At 47.3% G+C, this 14303-nt stretch overlaps 1 protein-coding gene across 1 annotated transcript; it reads right to left on the bottom strand.

Annotated features, from left to right (window-relative positions):
* Window positions 1-6451: 6451 nt before the first annotated feature.
* Window positions 6452-11065, bottom strand: BAMBI (BMP and activin membrane bound inhibitor). Its single transcript, XM_066315573.1, has 3 exons — window positions 10761-11065; window positions 7684-7974; window positions 6452-7249 (listed from the first exon to the last, which is right to left on the bottom strand). Exons 1-3 carry the CDS (start codon window positions 10834-10836, stop codon window positions 6831-6833), a joined length of 786 nt encoding a protein of 261 aa, XP_066171670.1. The 5' UTR covers window positions 10837-11065; the 3' UTR covers window positions 6452-6830.
* Window positions 11066-14303: the final 3238 nt, after the last annotated feature.

Consider the following 14303-nt stretch of genomic DNA (forward strand, 5'->3'; position numbering starts at 1 on the left):
ATTGGGTTGGAAGAAACGTAATTGTGGCTGTCCCCTAGAGTCCCCCAGGGGGAAAAAAAATCAAATAAGGGAAAGGTTATTGTGGACTGATAACAGCTAGGGAGGCTGGGAACAGTACCTGTTGCCAGGGAGAGTTTGCTCCAGCACAGGCAGGGCGCCCTGCACCTCTGGGCCTCTGAGAAGAGCAGAGAAAGGCATCCAGGGGAGGGAGAGCCAGAGCAAGGACGTGAGATGAAAACCTGCAGAGAGATTGCAGCCAGCCAGATCGGGACCCAGATGGTTGGGAGGGAGTTTAAATAAGGAGATTTTGTGAAAAAAAAAAAAAACAAACCCACATTTCATACATTCATGTAATTAAACCCATGACCATCACAAACTGTGTGTGACAGAAGGAGATGATGGCTGAGAGCGCAGCTTTGGGCGCTGGGTAGACTTAGAGAGCTGACCTTCTGCAGGCTTGGGATTCATGATTTCTTGTGCACAAAAGCATAAAAGGTTGTAGGTGATGGAAACTGCCAGGCTGCTCCTCCCTACGCCGCCTGCAGAAAGGGCCAGCTGCAGCCTAGGACAAGGCTCTAGAGCCAGGTGAGATGCTGCCCTGACAAACACACATCCACACTCATTTGGCCCCTGAGTTGTGTCCAGCATGGGGTTTTGCTCCCCATCACCAGCCGCAGCCAAGGCAGCCGGGTCACTGCTCAAGGGAAAACATGGACTCGATGGCCACCAGTGGTGTGACTGTGACAGAACACTGGCACTAACTCTCAATTCCCCTCCATGCTTTAGTAAAGCAAATGCCATGGCCAAGAGGGACTCCCCCAGAGCCTGCTGCAGCTCCTCAACGAAGAGAGAGGGCAGGTACGCAGCGCAGGGCTCAGCAAAGCCCTGCAGCAGCAGGGACAAAAACAGCCCCTGGGACCGGAATGAATTATGCACACTCTTAAGTATTTGTAGGATAGAGGCCTTAGCTCACTGGGTTAAAATGCCAGAGCAATATAAAACACCTCTACCTCTGGAGCCCACTGCACTTCATAAAAATGCCTGGGACCCTGCTGGAGCTAAGCCATTGTCGATAGCCATAAAAAATTGGTTAATAAATCTTCCACTGATGAAATAGCTACTTCACAGCCAGAACTCAACAAATTGAGCATTTCAAAGCAACCTACTTGACACAAGCCCTGATTTGCACACCAATACATGCATCCCCAGCCTGCTCCAAGACCATGAGCCTGTACTGTTCCTCCCTCCCCATTGTCACAGCCAAGTGCCAGGAGGAGATTTAGTGCACCAATATTTTCCTTCCGAGTGACAAGAAGGGGATTTACATCTGCAACCCGCAGGCCTTTGGAGTGAAAAGATCCCAAAAGCAGAGACTAGCCTGGCACTCAGCAGCCACACTGGCTACACCACTGACTCTGTCAGGGTGACAGTCCCCTGCCCCCCAGAGCGTCTCCCAGACAGATGCTAGTTCATCATAGTGCCACTTCTACCTTTTCTTTGGCTGGAAAACAGGTAAAAAATAACATTAAGAGAAAGGCAAATGCTCATCATCTTGCTGCTCCATAGACACTGTCCTGAAATTTTAATCTAATAGGTAAAAAAGCAGTTACAGGAAAGGTTCCGTTCTTAACACGCTGTCACAAGTCAGTATGTTTTTAAACACAGCCCATCGCCAAGGGAAGTGAAACAATACATTTCACTCGCTTTTCCCAACTGCATGGCAGTTGATATATTTAAGTAGTGTGATAACTAGAAAGAGAAAAATATTCTAACATTTCAGTTTTAATAAAAAAACTTCTTTAAAAATTGAGTCACCCTATATTCGTGCCAGTGTGGTTTTTATGAAGTCAGGGCTGGCTTGGTCTCTTCCTTTCAGCCTACAGGGAAAAGAGCAGGGCTCAGCTGGGAGGCAGGACCTGCTTCCAGGCAGAAATATTTATTCAGTGAAAAGTTGTGTTTAAATATTGATGTTTCAACAGAACCTACTATTTGCTTAACCAAATGTTATAGATTTGCCTAGACAATCACAATGGGGAATAAAAAGCACATTTTTACTCCCTTTTAGCAACACTGGATGACTTCGAAACAGTGATGAGTAAATTCGAAATTTTTGAAATCCGTGTGATTTGTGGCTCAAATTTCACTATAAATTGTTAAGGATTTGGGTTTGCAAGACAGGTGTTTGGCATTTCTAACTCCATGCTCCCTTTAGGAGACATCAAACCGAGCATTAAACTCCTGCGGTCTTGAAAGTTCAAGTCAAGGTGGTTTTTGTTTTGCTTTTCCCCCTCAAGGTCAGTTCAGGATTGAATCCTTTTGTCAAGGTTGGCTGGAGAGAGGAAGGCTGTGTTAATCTGCAGGCACTGCGGCTCCCTCCTGGCTTCCTTCCCTCGCAGTTTGTTTTACTTCAGGATTCACCCCCTGGGACTGTAAAGGATGCAGATGAGGGGTTAGAGGTGAAACAAAGAAAATGAGGTTGGGTGTTTATTTAGAGGGAGACAGAATTCATAATGTTGGAGACACCGGGCCCCTCCCAAGAGATAATCATACTTTACCAGCACCTTTCTACGACTTGTTTTTTCCCCAGAAATAAAACACAGTGACAGATCCAAAATACTACTTCCCCAAGTAGCTGCTAGAACCAAAACAAGGAAGATTTTTTTTCTGCCAAGTGACCAGACACTGGAACAATATAAATATGCTTCCAGTGATCTCCATGTGGGAAAGTAACTGAAAAAAGAAATAAAGGCAACTTTGCCTCCTTCAGAGACTTTCTTTTTTTTATTATTCACTCAACTTGTGCCTTATTATGGTGGGGTTTTGTTTGGTTGGTTTTTTACCATAGATTCTTTTTCTTGGTAGATTGCCTTCTTATCCCTTCCCCTTTTCAATGAGAAGGCCAAATTTTGCTTTCATTTATTCACCGTGGAACCCCACTGACTGGTAGCTAACAGGCACATCCCATCTCACACAGGCAGCCTGGTGATATATTTTCCCTTCTTCAGCCCTTGTTTTAATTATCACAAGAGTAGCAAGTGAAGGCGCAGATGCATCCATTACACCTAAGAAAAAGCCTTGCTCTTTTCCCAGGCTTTTTTTTTTTTTTTTTTTTTTTTTTTTTTTTTTTTTTTTTTGGTGTTTAGCCTCCAGGGCATCATCCATTTGCAATGAGATCCCTGAATTTACAACAGAGCAAGTGGTTGTACAACAAAAACTGGATTCCGGGGTCCTGATAAGAGAAGACAAGCGTCCTGCGAGCAGAGCCTGACCAGTCTCCCCAGCGCTAATCTGGCTGAATCAGCTGACGTCAGGGGGTTTATGGCTAACACACACCGGGGTGAAAAATGAGAGTGGCGCTCAGCTCCGGCAGCCCAGCTCCAGCGCTCGGCTACCAGAAGGGGCTGCTTACTTTCAAGCTCTCCGCACAGCCTGTAATCACTCAATATTGAAACCAGATTTACAAGCTCTTTAGAGGAGAAGTTTGTGATTTCCAAAGCAGACGCATTTGGTATTTCAGGAAAAGGTCAAGCCCCCTGTGGAGTAAGGGGTTTTTAATAGAATCAGTTCAGCAGGAGTTAAGAGGAGACATACCAACCCAGCGGCTCGCAAAGCCAGGAGCGGCAGAGACATAAGAAAAGCTACAACCATTATTGTTTTGAGGAAAGAATCAGAGAGAGGCACGGGGTATGCTAAATTAAATCTTGGACATTTGATTTCCTTTATTCCAATCCGAGAGACTTTCTCAGCTGGAAATAGAGGGCCGTCCTTCTTACGCTCCCAGGCTTGCAGGGGTTTCAAAGAAAGGAGTGTTTGTTATTGTCTGCAGGGGAAACCTGAGAGTGCTTAGCACAATGGCAAATCCAGGCTCTTAACTCAAATGCATTTAAAAGGATAGCCTTCGATTACTGTCTCACCTCTTCAGCCTCCAGCCTCTGGCCAGGCTCTTCAGCTATTAATACTTGTCGCCTGCCTCAGTAGGCTGGGCGAAGTGGTTGTCTAGGACTGCTTTGTTCCATGCTGGTACAGCACCCAGCAGCCGGGAAGCCCAAGGAACATCACTAAGGACCCTCCTTGTCACAGGAGTACAAGTTTTCTAAATAATGCTGAGGCCTGCAGGCCATATACAGAAATACATATACAGCTACTACAGAAATCCTAGCGATGAAGCTGGCTACTGTTTACCGAAACGCCCTTTGGACTCTGCAGTCAGTGGCTTCAGTGAAAAGATTTGAGGCTCATTACATAACTCACATAGCTGCTGCCAGACAGACACCAGTGCTCATAGCACCATTTCCTGAATATAAAGGCTTTAAAATAAATTGGAAATCCAGATTTCATACTGTCCTGGTTTGGGCTGGGATAGAGTTAATTTTCTTCTTAAAAGACTCATAGCCCAGAAACTCCTAGGCCATATCAGCTGCCACACCTAAGCTCTAAGTACCACACCGGGTAACAGAACCCCAGGAGATGGCAGCTGCCAACCCAAGCCCCAGCGCTCTGTGGCCCTGCTGCCATGACTGCAGGGGATGGCAAACAAGCTCTTTTCTTCTTTAGAACATCTCCACAGCAAGGGGCCAATTAGAGCATCCTGGTCTTACTAGCCTTTTAATGGCAAGCATAAATAGGCCCTTATATATTCAAATCAGTGGCAAACAAGTGGTGAAGGTCACAGGATGCTTAAATGACTATACAACATGCTCCCTCTGATTGCTGGAGAAGGCACTTTAAAAGATTTAGCCATTAGATTTTCTAACTTGTCTAGTCACAGTAACTACCGGTGCAGCTACAGACGGTATTTCAGGCTTGTCTCTTTCAGCATCAAGTTCCCAGTCAGCCATTCCCCCCCACCAAAAAAAAAAAAAACAAACCACTTGGCAGAGCAGACAACTGCCCTAGATTTTCAGATCAGTGCAAAGGAAGGGCAGAGCTCTTATAGGAAAGCAGCACTTTGAAAGGTCAGCCAGAAGACCACAGGCCAGATTCCAAGAGAAGTTGTGGCCACGTAATTTCTTTAACTTCAGCAGCAGAAAGAGGTAGAAATCAGATATAATTCTCTGCATTAAAAGCAACTCTCCAGGCACACTGAAGTAGTAAGAAGGGTCAGCAGCTTAAGGTAGAGATGAAACTAATCCTTCTAAACTGCACTTTAATATTGCAAACATGGGCATAGTGAGACCTTTGCATTTCCAAAGGCTCTCACTGCACTCGGCCCAGATGAGTGCAGGCCTGAGTTTACAATATCAGTACCTCTGTTTGCACAGCCAAGTGACCAACTTAATCCCCAGCAACAACCCTACCACATCGTTTAAGTGTACTTTCAGGAACGTGGGCCTGTGATGTAAGAGCGCAGGTTTTCTCTGCTTACAGCACTTTGCATTTCAGCCGGCACATCCCAAAGCAATCAGCACAGGGATCAGAGCATTGCTGCAAGGTTACTGTAACCCTGTGTGTGCCAGCCCTTGCTCACTGCTGGCAACAACAGGACCTCAACTTCACAGACAGAACAAGAGGCAGAAGCATTTCTAAAGCATCTTAAAACATAGATGAATACTTGACTCTTGTCAGGTTTTAGCTTCTAAAGCAGCATTTTGGATGCTTCTTTCACCATGATGTGACTTCAACCTTTTAAGTAAGTATACTTTAATTATTGCAAAGTCTAATATAGCAAGAAAAATAAATACAATAAATTCCTTGAATAATCCAGAGGTTGGTTGCTTTTAGCAACTAAGCATTGAATAAATGAAATGATCCAAAGTGCAGCCAACTAGCAGAAGGAGTAAGAAACAACTAAGTGCACAAATATTGGCCAGGAAGAAAAGCTACCTATGCAAGAATAGCATAAAGGAGGAGCCAGAGATTAAAGTACAGTGTTATTTCTTCAGTCCCACACAAACCTAGGAGCATGTGATGCTTAGGTATATGATAGAAGAGCAAGGCAGATGCTTTCCACTGTGCCCAGAGGGGTTATAAGCAGAAAAAAAAAAATAACTTAATAATAGTGCGGTTTTGGGGTTTCTCTCTCCTCTCTCAAAAAAAGTTTGGGTATTAAAGGTACAAAAGGAAAACAGATCACAGAAACAAGAACTGTGAGACAACGGAAGAAAACTAGTTATAAAGACTTAGGATTCACTTTCTGACATATTTTACACAGAGGAAGTTTTTCTTCATTAACAGAGGAAGAAAAAGTTACCACACAAAGCTTTGGAAGAGTTCATTGAGGTTGTTAAAAAATGCTACAGCCAAGAATTGAGGATGTGGGTTCACTGCTACTTGAAGTATAAAACAAAGCTGCCACCTTCACTCTCAACCACCTAAATTTCTTTGCAGAGTAGGAAAAGAACCTGCTTTCAGAATTTAATTGTTACGCATGGCATTACCATGCACACCTTGATTTGTTTTCCACTATCACCCACAAAAAAACCCATTGTACAAAACAAAAGTCACAAGCAAGTTTCAGACAAAATATATATATATTTTAAAAAATCTTTACAATAAGTCAGGAAACATAGGAGCTTGCACACAGTTTATTATAACAACTCATTTCTCAGCTCCCTACAGTTCAGATAACCCTGGTGACAGTGTTTACAACTTCTAACTTTTGCTTTCACAACTCTGAAGCAAACAATACATTTGAGTGTATTTTACTCTGTGCAAATAAGACAACTTTTGGAATCCTTCAAAAGAAATATCCAAGATTCTGTTTGCAGAGGTCCTTTGTTTCTCGAAGATGATTTACGGAAGTTTTTAAGATAAAGTGCTCCTGTCCAGTAGAACCCAAAGGCCTTCAAGAGTTCAGAGAGTAAGTTTAGCTCAGATTAAAAAATAATTGGTCATACAAATTCCAGCTTCCCATGTCCGCTGTACATTCCCCAGTGTACTAGTGAAAGAATTTTATCATTGCTGAGGTCTGAATGTCTCATTTTATCACAGGTCATGCAGCAGTTCTCGTGACCAGTCACAGGCACCATGCATTCCAAGTCCAATTTTGCCACCTGCCCTTTTTTCGAATGATGTCCATGAAAACTGTAGTGCAAACGAGAGAGCATTTGCTGTCTCTGATCTTGCAGTCTCTTGTTTTCGCTCCTGAGCATCCTCAAGGCCAGCATGATAAGGAGCACCAAGATCAGCCCACCAGCTATTGGAACAGCAATTACAGCTGCCCTGAACCATAACTCTTTCGAAGAAGTCAGTTCTTGCACTTTGGTGATGAGATTCCTGCTGCTGTCGTGCTGATATCTGCTCCCTTGTCCTGCAAAGCAGAAAGATGTGAAGCTTATTTAAGGACTTGTATAGACACTGATTTACACATAAGCAACTCCCTTAAATCCCACACTGACAAGTTTAAGGAGCAACTGCTACACTCTGCAGTATCTACAGTAAAAATATCAGTTTCTAAGTCTGCTTATAACACAGAATTTCTTACCCCAGTAACCAAGTTTAACTAGGAACACCACTGCCACGGATTCTTAGAACTCATGTCAAGATGGCAAGAGAAGCTTCCAATATTAATGCAAACAAAAAGCTAACTGGCTGAGATGTTCCCCTGCATCCAGCCACCCGCTTCTCTCTCTGATGTTTCTACTTACATTAGCAACTAAATCAATAACAGCAGATAGACAAGGTTTTAACTGCTGCTGGCCTGATGGCCAGAAGAAGGGTTTCACTGAAGCTTTATTGCCTTACCTGAAGCATCGCCCCTGGAAGGAGACAAAACATCATGTAGTCCTCTGTAATTGCACATATCCTCATGACAGCATTCCAATGTGGACATGGTGGTGGTGCCAGAGTGGTTTTGTGCTTGTTTGGCTTGGCAGATCTCAGCTGTGCTTGCAATAGAGTCCAAGCAGCCATGAGTAAGTGGGGAATGTGTATTCTGAGGATCAAGCAGTCTGGAGAAGCAGGCACTAAGCTCAGATTTGCACATATAGCCGGTCGCAACACAGTGTGCAGCATCACAGTAGCATCTGATTTCACCTAAAACAACAAAAATCATGCAAGAAAGGTAAGAATTTGGTCCTCTAAGGACAATTCACCATATATCCTCATTAGCCACACGCATCACACAACCAAACTCGCCAGTTTGGATGTACTTCCCTAGACTGTAGATCCACAAGAGCTGGGGCTGTTTCCTTCCCATCCCTGTACAGCGCCCACCTCCTTGTAATCTCAGTCCCTGTGAAGGCCTTGGGGCACTGGCTTTAATGGCCAGTACTGTAGTCCTCTGAATTAAAGCAAGAGCATTTCACTAAAACAGGGACTGGGGGAGGAAGGTCACAGTGGCATTTTTTTCCCCCAAGGTAAATAACTAACAAGACCATTTTATAGCTACTTCCACTCACTGTCAGCAGTTGCATTTAACCACATTTAAAGTGAAATACCAGTTCTAAAAGCAACACACACCTTCAGTCCTAGAAGAAAGTCACATCTATGTTTTAACCATTACTCCAGGAACAGCATTCTATTTTTATAAAAGTAACCTTTCTTTTAACTGCTCATAAGCACACAACAAAAATTCCAGGCTTAAATACTTATGTGACAAATGAAAAAGAAAAAAAAAATCGGAACTGCTGAATTGTTTATTACCTCTCAATACTGCGCCAAAATTTAAAAGGTTTAACTAACACCTTATAAAGCTATTAGCTAGAACCATTACCATCCAAGTCTCTCAATCAGGAAGGTTTTACTGTGTGAAACGGAGCAACTATTTGTAATTTCGACAGAAAGAGAAAATCTTTAACTAGCTATTCATGCAAAAAGACTTTTTAATCAATATCATAAAAGAAAAAGCTCTAGTTTATGATTATTCTGTTCACCAGAGACAATGACTCTCAACTCAAATGTGAAGTTTTTTTATGGAGTGAAACTGCAAGGCTAAAGGCTCCCCCTTGTCTCTCCCCAATTTAACATGCAATCCAACACGCAGTAGAAAAGAGGAAACACTTGAGATTGAAAATCCTCTACCGGCTCTATGAAAAATCTCAGGAAACCTCAAAAATTTCTGAAGGAAGCGATTAAAAAGTTCCCTTCATAAAACTCTTCATTTTGTGCTCTCCAAACTCCTCTGGTATGAATTAAACATGACCTGTGCTGTAGCAAAAACTTATTTCTAGGCAAGTTGCAACTCAAACATAATTCAATGTGCCATCGAGCCAAGGTTTAAGAGGACGCCAGATTCTGGAGACATCCTTGGAAGAATGGACTTACAACTACCTCTAGTGTGCCTACTGTACTTGCCACCATAGCAGCACCAAGGTTTTCAAAGCCGACTGAATAGTCAGATGTCTTCTTCCTACAGTCTGTGCTTTGTACTGCAAGACGTTAAAAATCATCCCAAACAAGTTAGCTTCCCCTTGTCGGGCTACCTTAATACTTTCCTCAAAATGCTACTGGCAGGCTCCAGGCCTTGAAGTTCCTGCTGCTCTTTAATAACTCTGCTTAATAGAAGCCAAATGATGGAGTGTCTCACTGTCTCCAGTCCAATTCCCTTGGGCTTTCAGACCAAGCAACCTAATTTTTCATTAATTCCCACTCACTGTCATCCAGTTTGTCACAGAAAAAAAAAAAAAAAAAAAAAAAAAAAAACAACTCAATCATTTTCTAAGCATTCTATATATACGGTCTCCTCCATACCCTCCCGGAAAAAAATAGTTTTCATAATTTTTGCACTATTAAACGTAAGATGCAAACATGGCACACAGTATCGGAGCTGACAGTTCTTTCATGAGTTCTTTCATTTCAGCACACTACAGGAATAAATTCACGTACTTTCATTTTAACTGCTTATACAACCACCTTCAAAAATCTACAATTTATTTCTCTGCGACAATCTTACAAACAAAATTTGACAGGCTAGTCATCAGGTTAATTCAACTGCTTTTTAATTAAAGCCACGTTCTCAGTAAAACAGAATGGACTTTGTATTACTGTATTTCTGTCAATTCATAAAGTTTCTTCCTGTGCTATGCAAAAGGCCAGAAAGGGTATTTAGTATTTTGAAACAGTGAACAATGCCCTTCTGTTCCCTCCTCTTTCTTGTTACTGTATGTAGCTATTAAAGAAAAATGTCTGCTTTTAGTCAAGATGGCTACAGGAGAGACTGCAGGCTTCTCTTAAAGCTTTTGAAGTCAACAGCAGCCAGAAGTCTGTGATCCCCTAATTATATCATTATCAGGCACATAGTTTCAGTATCTGCGACTTCACATCACTCAGTCACTCCCTGTTCTGCCCGCTTTGATGGGGCCAGCAGGCTCCCCCCTGCACGCTGCAAGGCTGTTATTTAGGGCTAATTACAGCCTTCCTTCCAAAATAAATAAATAGCGTCGCACATCACCCCCACGCTAACTTATCCTTTACCCTCCTCCCCGGAGCACCACGATTACCGGCAGCCAGCGGGTCGCCTCTGTCCCGGAGGGTGCTCGGCGGGCGGCCAGCCCACAGCCCCCAGAGCTCCTACAGCCCACAGCCCCCACGGCTCCCACAGCCCCCACGGCTCCCACAGCCCCCACGGCTCCCACAGCCCCCACGGCTCCCAGCGGGCCGGGACGGGCCCGGGCGCGGCCGCCGGGACACCCGCGGGGCCCTGACTGCCCGGCACCGGCGGCCAGGTGGGAGGGGAGGGACGGAGGGGCGGGAGGCACAGACCGCTCGGCGCGGGGTCCGAGACAGCGGGCGGCAGCCCCGGGCACGCCGCTCCGCCGGCGCGGCCCCCGCACACCGCGAGCCCCGCAGGCGCCCCCGGGTGCCCCGCCGCGGCCCCTCACCTCTGGTGAGCAGGACGGCCATGGCGCACAGCTCCAGTTGCAGCCAGATGAAGATGTAGCTGGAATGGCGATCCATTTACCCGGCGCCGCTCGCTACAGCCCGCAGCGCAGGCACGGCCGAGACGCCGTCGCCCGCCCGCCCCTGCCACGCCGGAGCGCCCAAGAGCCGCTCGCCTGCGGGCAAGAGCCGTGCTGCGGCCACCGCTGCGCCGGGGAGACGGCCGCGGCACTGCCTTTCCCTCGCTGCTCCGCCGCGGCCGCAGGACCAGCACCAGGAGCAGCAGCGGCACGGCGGCGGAGCCCGGCGAACGCTCCCTCACTGACACAGCAGCGACGCCGCCCGCCCCATAAATACAGCCGGCGCCAGGAGCGGACCCGGCCGCCCCGCCCCGCCCCAGTCTATCCCCGCCCCCTCTCCCGCCCCGTCTGGCCATTGGCTGTGCCTGCCGGGGTGGGCGGAGACTCGTTTCGCCCCCGCCCCCGCCCGGCCCCGCGGCGCGACCCGAGCCCCACCCGCGGCGCCCCCGGGCGGCGGCAGCGGCGCCGGGCGGGCGGGGAGCGCGCTGGGGGCGGCCGTGGACTCTGAGCGCCGGGAGCCCCGCAGTGCCGCCGGGAGCCCCGCGGTGCCGCCCGGAGCCCCGCTGTGCCGCCGGGAGCCCCGCGGTGCCGCCCGGAGCCCCGCGGTGCCGCCCGGAGCCCCGCTGTGCCGCCCGGAGCCTCGCGGTGCCGCCCGGAGCCCCGCGGTGCCGCCCGGAGCCCCGCGGTGCCGCCGGGAGCCCCGCGGTGCCGCCCGGAACCCCGCAGTGCCGCCCGGAGCCCCGCAGTGCCGCCCGGAACCCCGCTGTGCCGCCCGGAGCCTCGCGGTGCCGCCGGGAGCCCCGTGGTGCCGCCGGGAGAGCGGCCGCTGGCGGCACCGAGCGCCCTCGCTCGCCGCCTTGGGTTCCGGGCTCTCCGGGGCCGGGGGAACGGGCTCCGCCGGGTCCCCGGGATAATTCCCTATGGAGGCAGCAGTGCGGTTTCCACTAAAAAACGTCATGTTCTGACTGCGAAGTCGGCGGAGCCGCGATGGATGGATGGATGGATGGATGGATGGATGGATGGATGGATGGATGGATGGATGGATGGATGGATGGATGGATGGATGGATGAGCAGCCCTCAGCCCCGGGTCGCGGTGACGGGCAGCTCCGGAGCGGAACGAGGCGGCGGCCGATTGCTCCCGCTGTCCCGGCGCTGCCGCCAGCCCGGCCCCTGTCTGTCCGCTCCCGGCCCGCAGGGCTGCACGAGGGTGCAGAGATGTTGCCCGAGCGGGAACAGCGGCAGTTTCAAGGCAGCTGGGGCTTTTTCGCCAAGGTTATGGAAATCTCGGGCTTGGCGCAGCGCGAAGCCGATAGCCATCGGCTGGAACCGCGGTGCAGCTGGGGTGTCCATCCCCGGCCCCACGCAGGTGTCCCGGCCTGGGTCAACCCTGCGGCTCGGGGGCTCCTGCACCTCGCACTCAGCCCCGCAGGGTCTCACCCGCTGCTGTTACATCCATGGAGCAAGGGCAGGCCCGTGGTACAGAGCTAGTATCAAATATAGCCTGCAGCAACTATTCTCCTTCCAATATTTCGTTTCCAAGAGCAGCTGTCAGGGATGGAAGCACGAGCTGGTGTTCTACCACTGAGCTCCGACACAGCTCCTGTGAGTCCTGCTTAGCTTGGACAGTTTTCCTTCACGTGTTCGTCCTGAAAAAAAATGTGGTCCTTAATTAAAATTTCTTTGCTAGCTTAGTTTTCTTCTCTCTTTGCTCATTACATTTTACAAGCCTTGATTTCTTCAGCACAGACTGTTACCCATTTATGGGCAAAATGCTTTACATATTTGGGTCCACTACTAGTATTGAAGCTGATGGATAATGTGTAGATAATAATAAAAAATTACTTGAGAATTTTAATTTGAATTTTTTTGTGAGTCTTTAAAGACATTTTCAATAGGGGACATAGTACCATATGTCAGAGACATTCCTCCCTGAAGAGAAAGGAGGAAATATGAAATCTGAGATTGAGATAACTCCAGTTTACTTTGGCAGAGAGGCACAGGCTGGATCTCCGGCTAATTAGTGCTGATGCCATCACATGTTATAATGGTTTTACTGTGAGTCTTCTTATTTGCATATGTATAAGATAGATATATATGTGTGCTGTGCCGCAGTCTTTGCACTTATGTTGGCTATATTTGCACTGCACCACAAAATAATTTTCTAATTCTTGTTTCTGTTTAGAAATTGCAAAAACAGCAAGAACAGCCAAGCCATATCTCCCAGTCTGGCACCAGCTATCTCACACTCATTTGCAAACATACGAAATATCATTCATTATAACTTAGAATCATTACATCAACATGTGCAATTCTGCTTCTCCTGTTCCTATCAATGGTGACAAGCACATTTAACAGATCTCATTTGTTACATGCAGTACCGACAGACTGGAAATGGCTTTTATTCATGGAGCCACATTACTGCACTAAGTAACATGAGAGACTCCCTGAGTATTATAAACATCCTGGCCAAGGGAGCACAGACAGACTAACCAGAGGGCAATGTGCTTGAGATCAGTTTTGAACAACAAATTTCATTGACAGCTGTCAAATTTGAATTGTGAGGCACAATTTACTGTAAAAAAAATTCTAATTCTGTATGCTAGAATCATGCATGAAATACTGAAACTGAAGGAGGGACAGCTTGGATCACTGCCAAGTCTTAGTTTCCCCAAAGCAACTAAAGATCCTTTTGGCAACCTGTGGATTGAGTCCGCGTCAGGAGGGTTTGACCGACTTACTGTATCTCTTCAGTCTCTGGTACAGTGCTCAGAGAGACATGGATTGTGTGGGGTCCTCTGACAGACTGTAACATAAACAAGATAATTCAGCTTCTGCAGTGCTAATTTGCTTTTGTTTTAGAGACAAGAGCTAACAGGGCCAGATTGGCCTGTATAAAAGGGACAGGAGACAGACCCAGCACAAAGCAATAATAACAACATGTTCTGCAACCAGAAGGAGTGTGGGGTAATGACTACAAGGAACCATCAAGGAAAGCGTCAGGAGCCTGAGGCCGCATTACATGTCTCCAGCAGCCATGGGAGAGCAGCCTAAAGCCTCCACTTGAAGGGACGACAGAGCCTGTAGTGAGAGTCTGCAGAGCACAGCGCTGCTCCCTCCCACCAGATACAGAAAGCCTTTGAAGCCAACATGAACAGAAGGACCTGGTTGCAAAATCAGCCTCTGGGCACCTCATGGAAAGGGACTGTTTTGGGCAGCATCTACAGGAGTACATCCTCTGCATCAGCTCAAAGCGCTGTCACCGATGCAAAATCTTGTCTTTAAGAAGAAATTGCCAACTAAAACAAGAGATCCATCCAACGAGTCTTTGCAGGCCACACAAATGCTGGTTTGATTCCTTTACTTAATTTCACAAGCTAATACTTGCAGTGCCAAGTTTCTGGCAGAAGGACTTTAGAACTGACAAGTCCTTCTATAAGACCAATTCAGATGAGCACCCTGTGTCC

Source organism: Sylvia atricapilla, chromosome 1 (genome assembly GCF_009819655.1).
Source record: "Sylvia atricapilla isolate bSylAtr1 chromosome 1, bSylAtr1.pri, whole genome shotgun sequence".
In the NCBI taxonomy this organism is placed as follows: domain Eukaryota; kingdom Metazoa; phylum Chordata; class Aves; order Passeriformes; family Sylviidae; genus Sylvia; species Sylvia atricapilla.

Coding starts and splice junctions, on each gene's coding strand:
- BAMBI (XM_066315573.1), bottom strand. CDS start 10,836: ATGGATCGCCATTCCAGCTACATCTTCATCTGGCTGCAACTGGAGCTG. Junction 7,975..10,760: donor GGCCGTCCTGCTCACCAGAG/GTGAGGGGCCGC, acceptor TTGTTGTTTTAG/GTGAAATCAGATGCTACTGT. Junction 7,250..7,683: donor TTCCAGGGGCGATGCTTCAG/GTAAGGCAATAA, acceptor TCTGCTTTGCAG/GACAAGGGAGCAGATATCAG.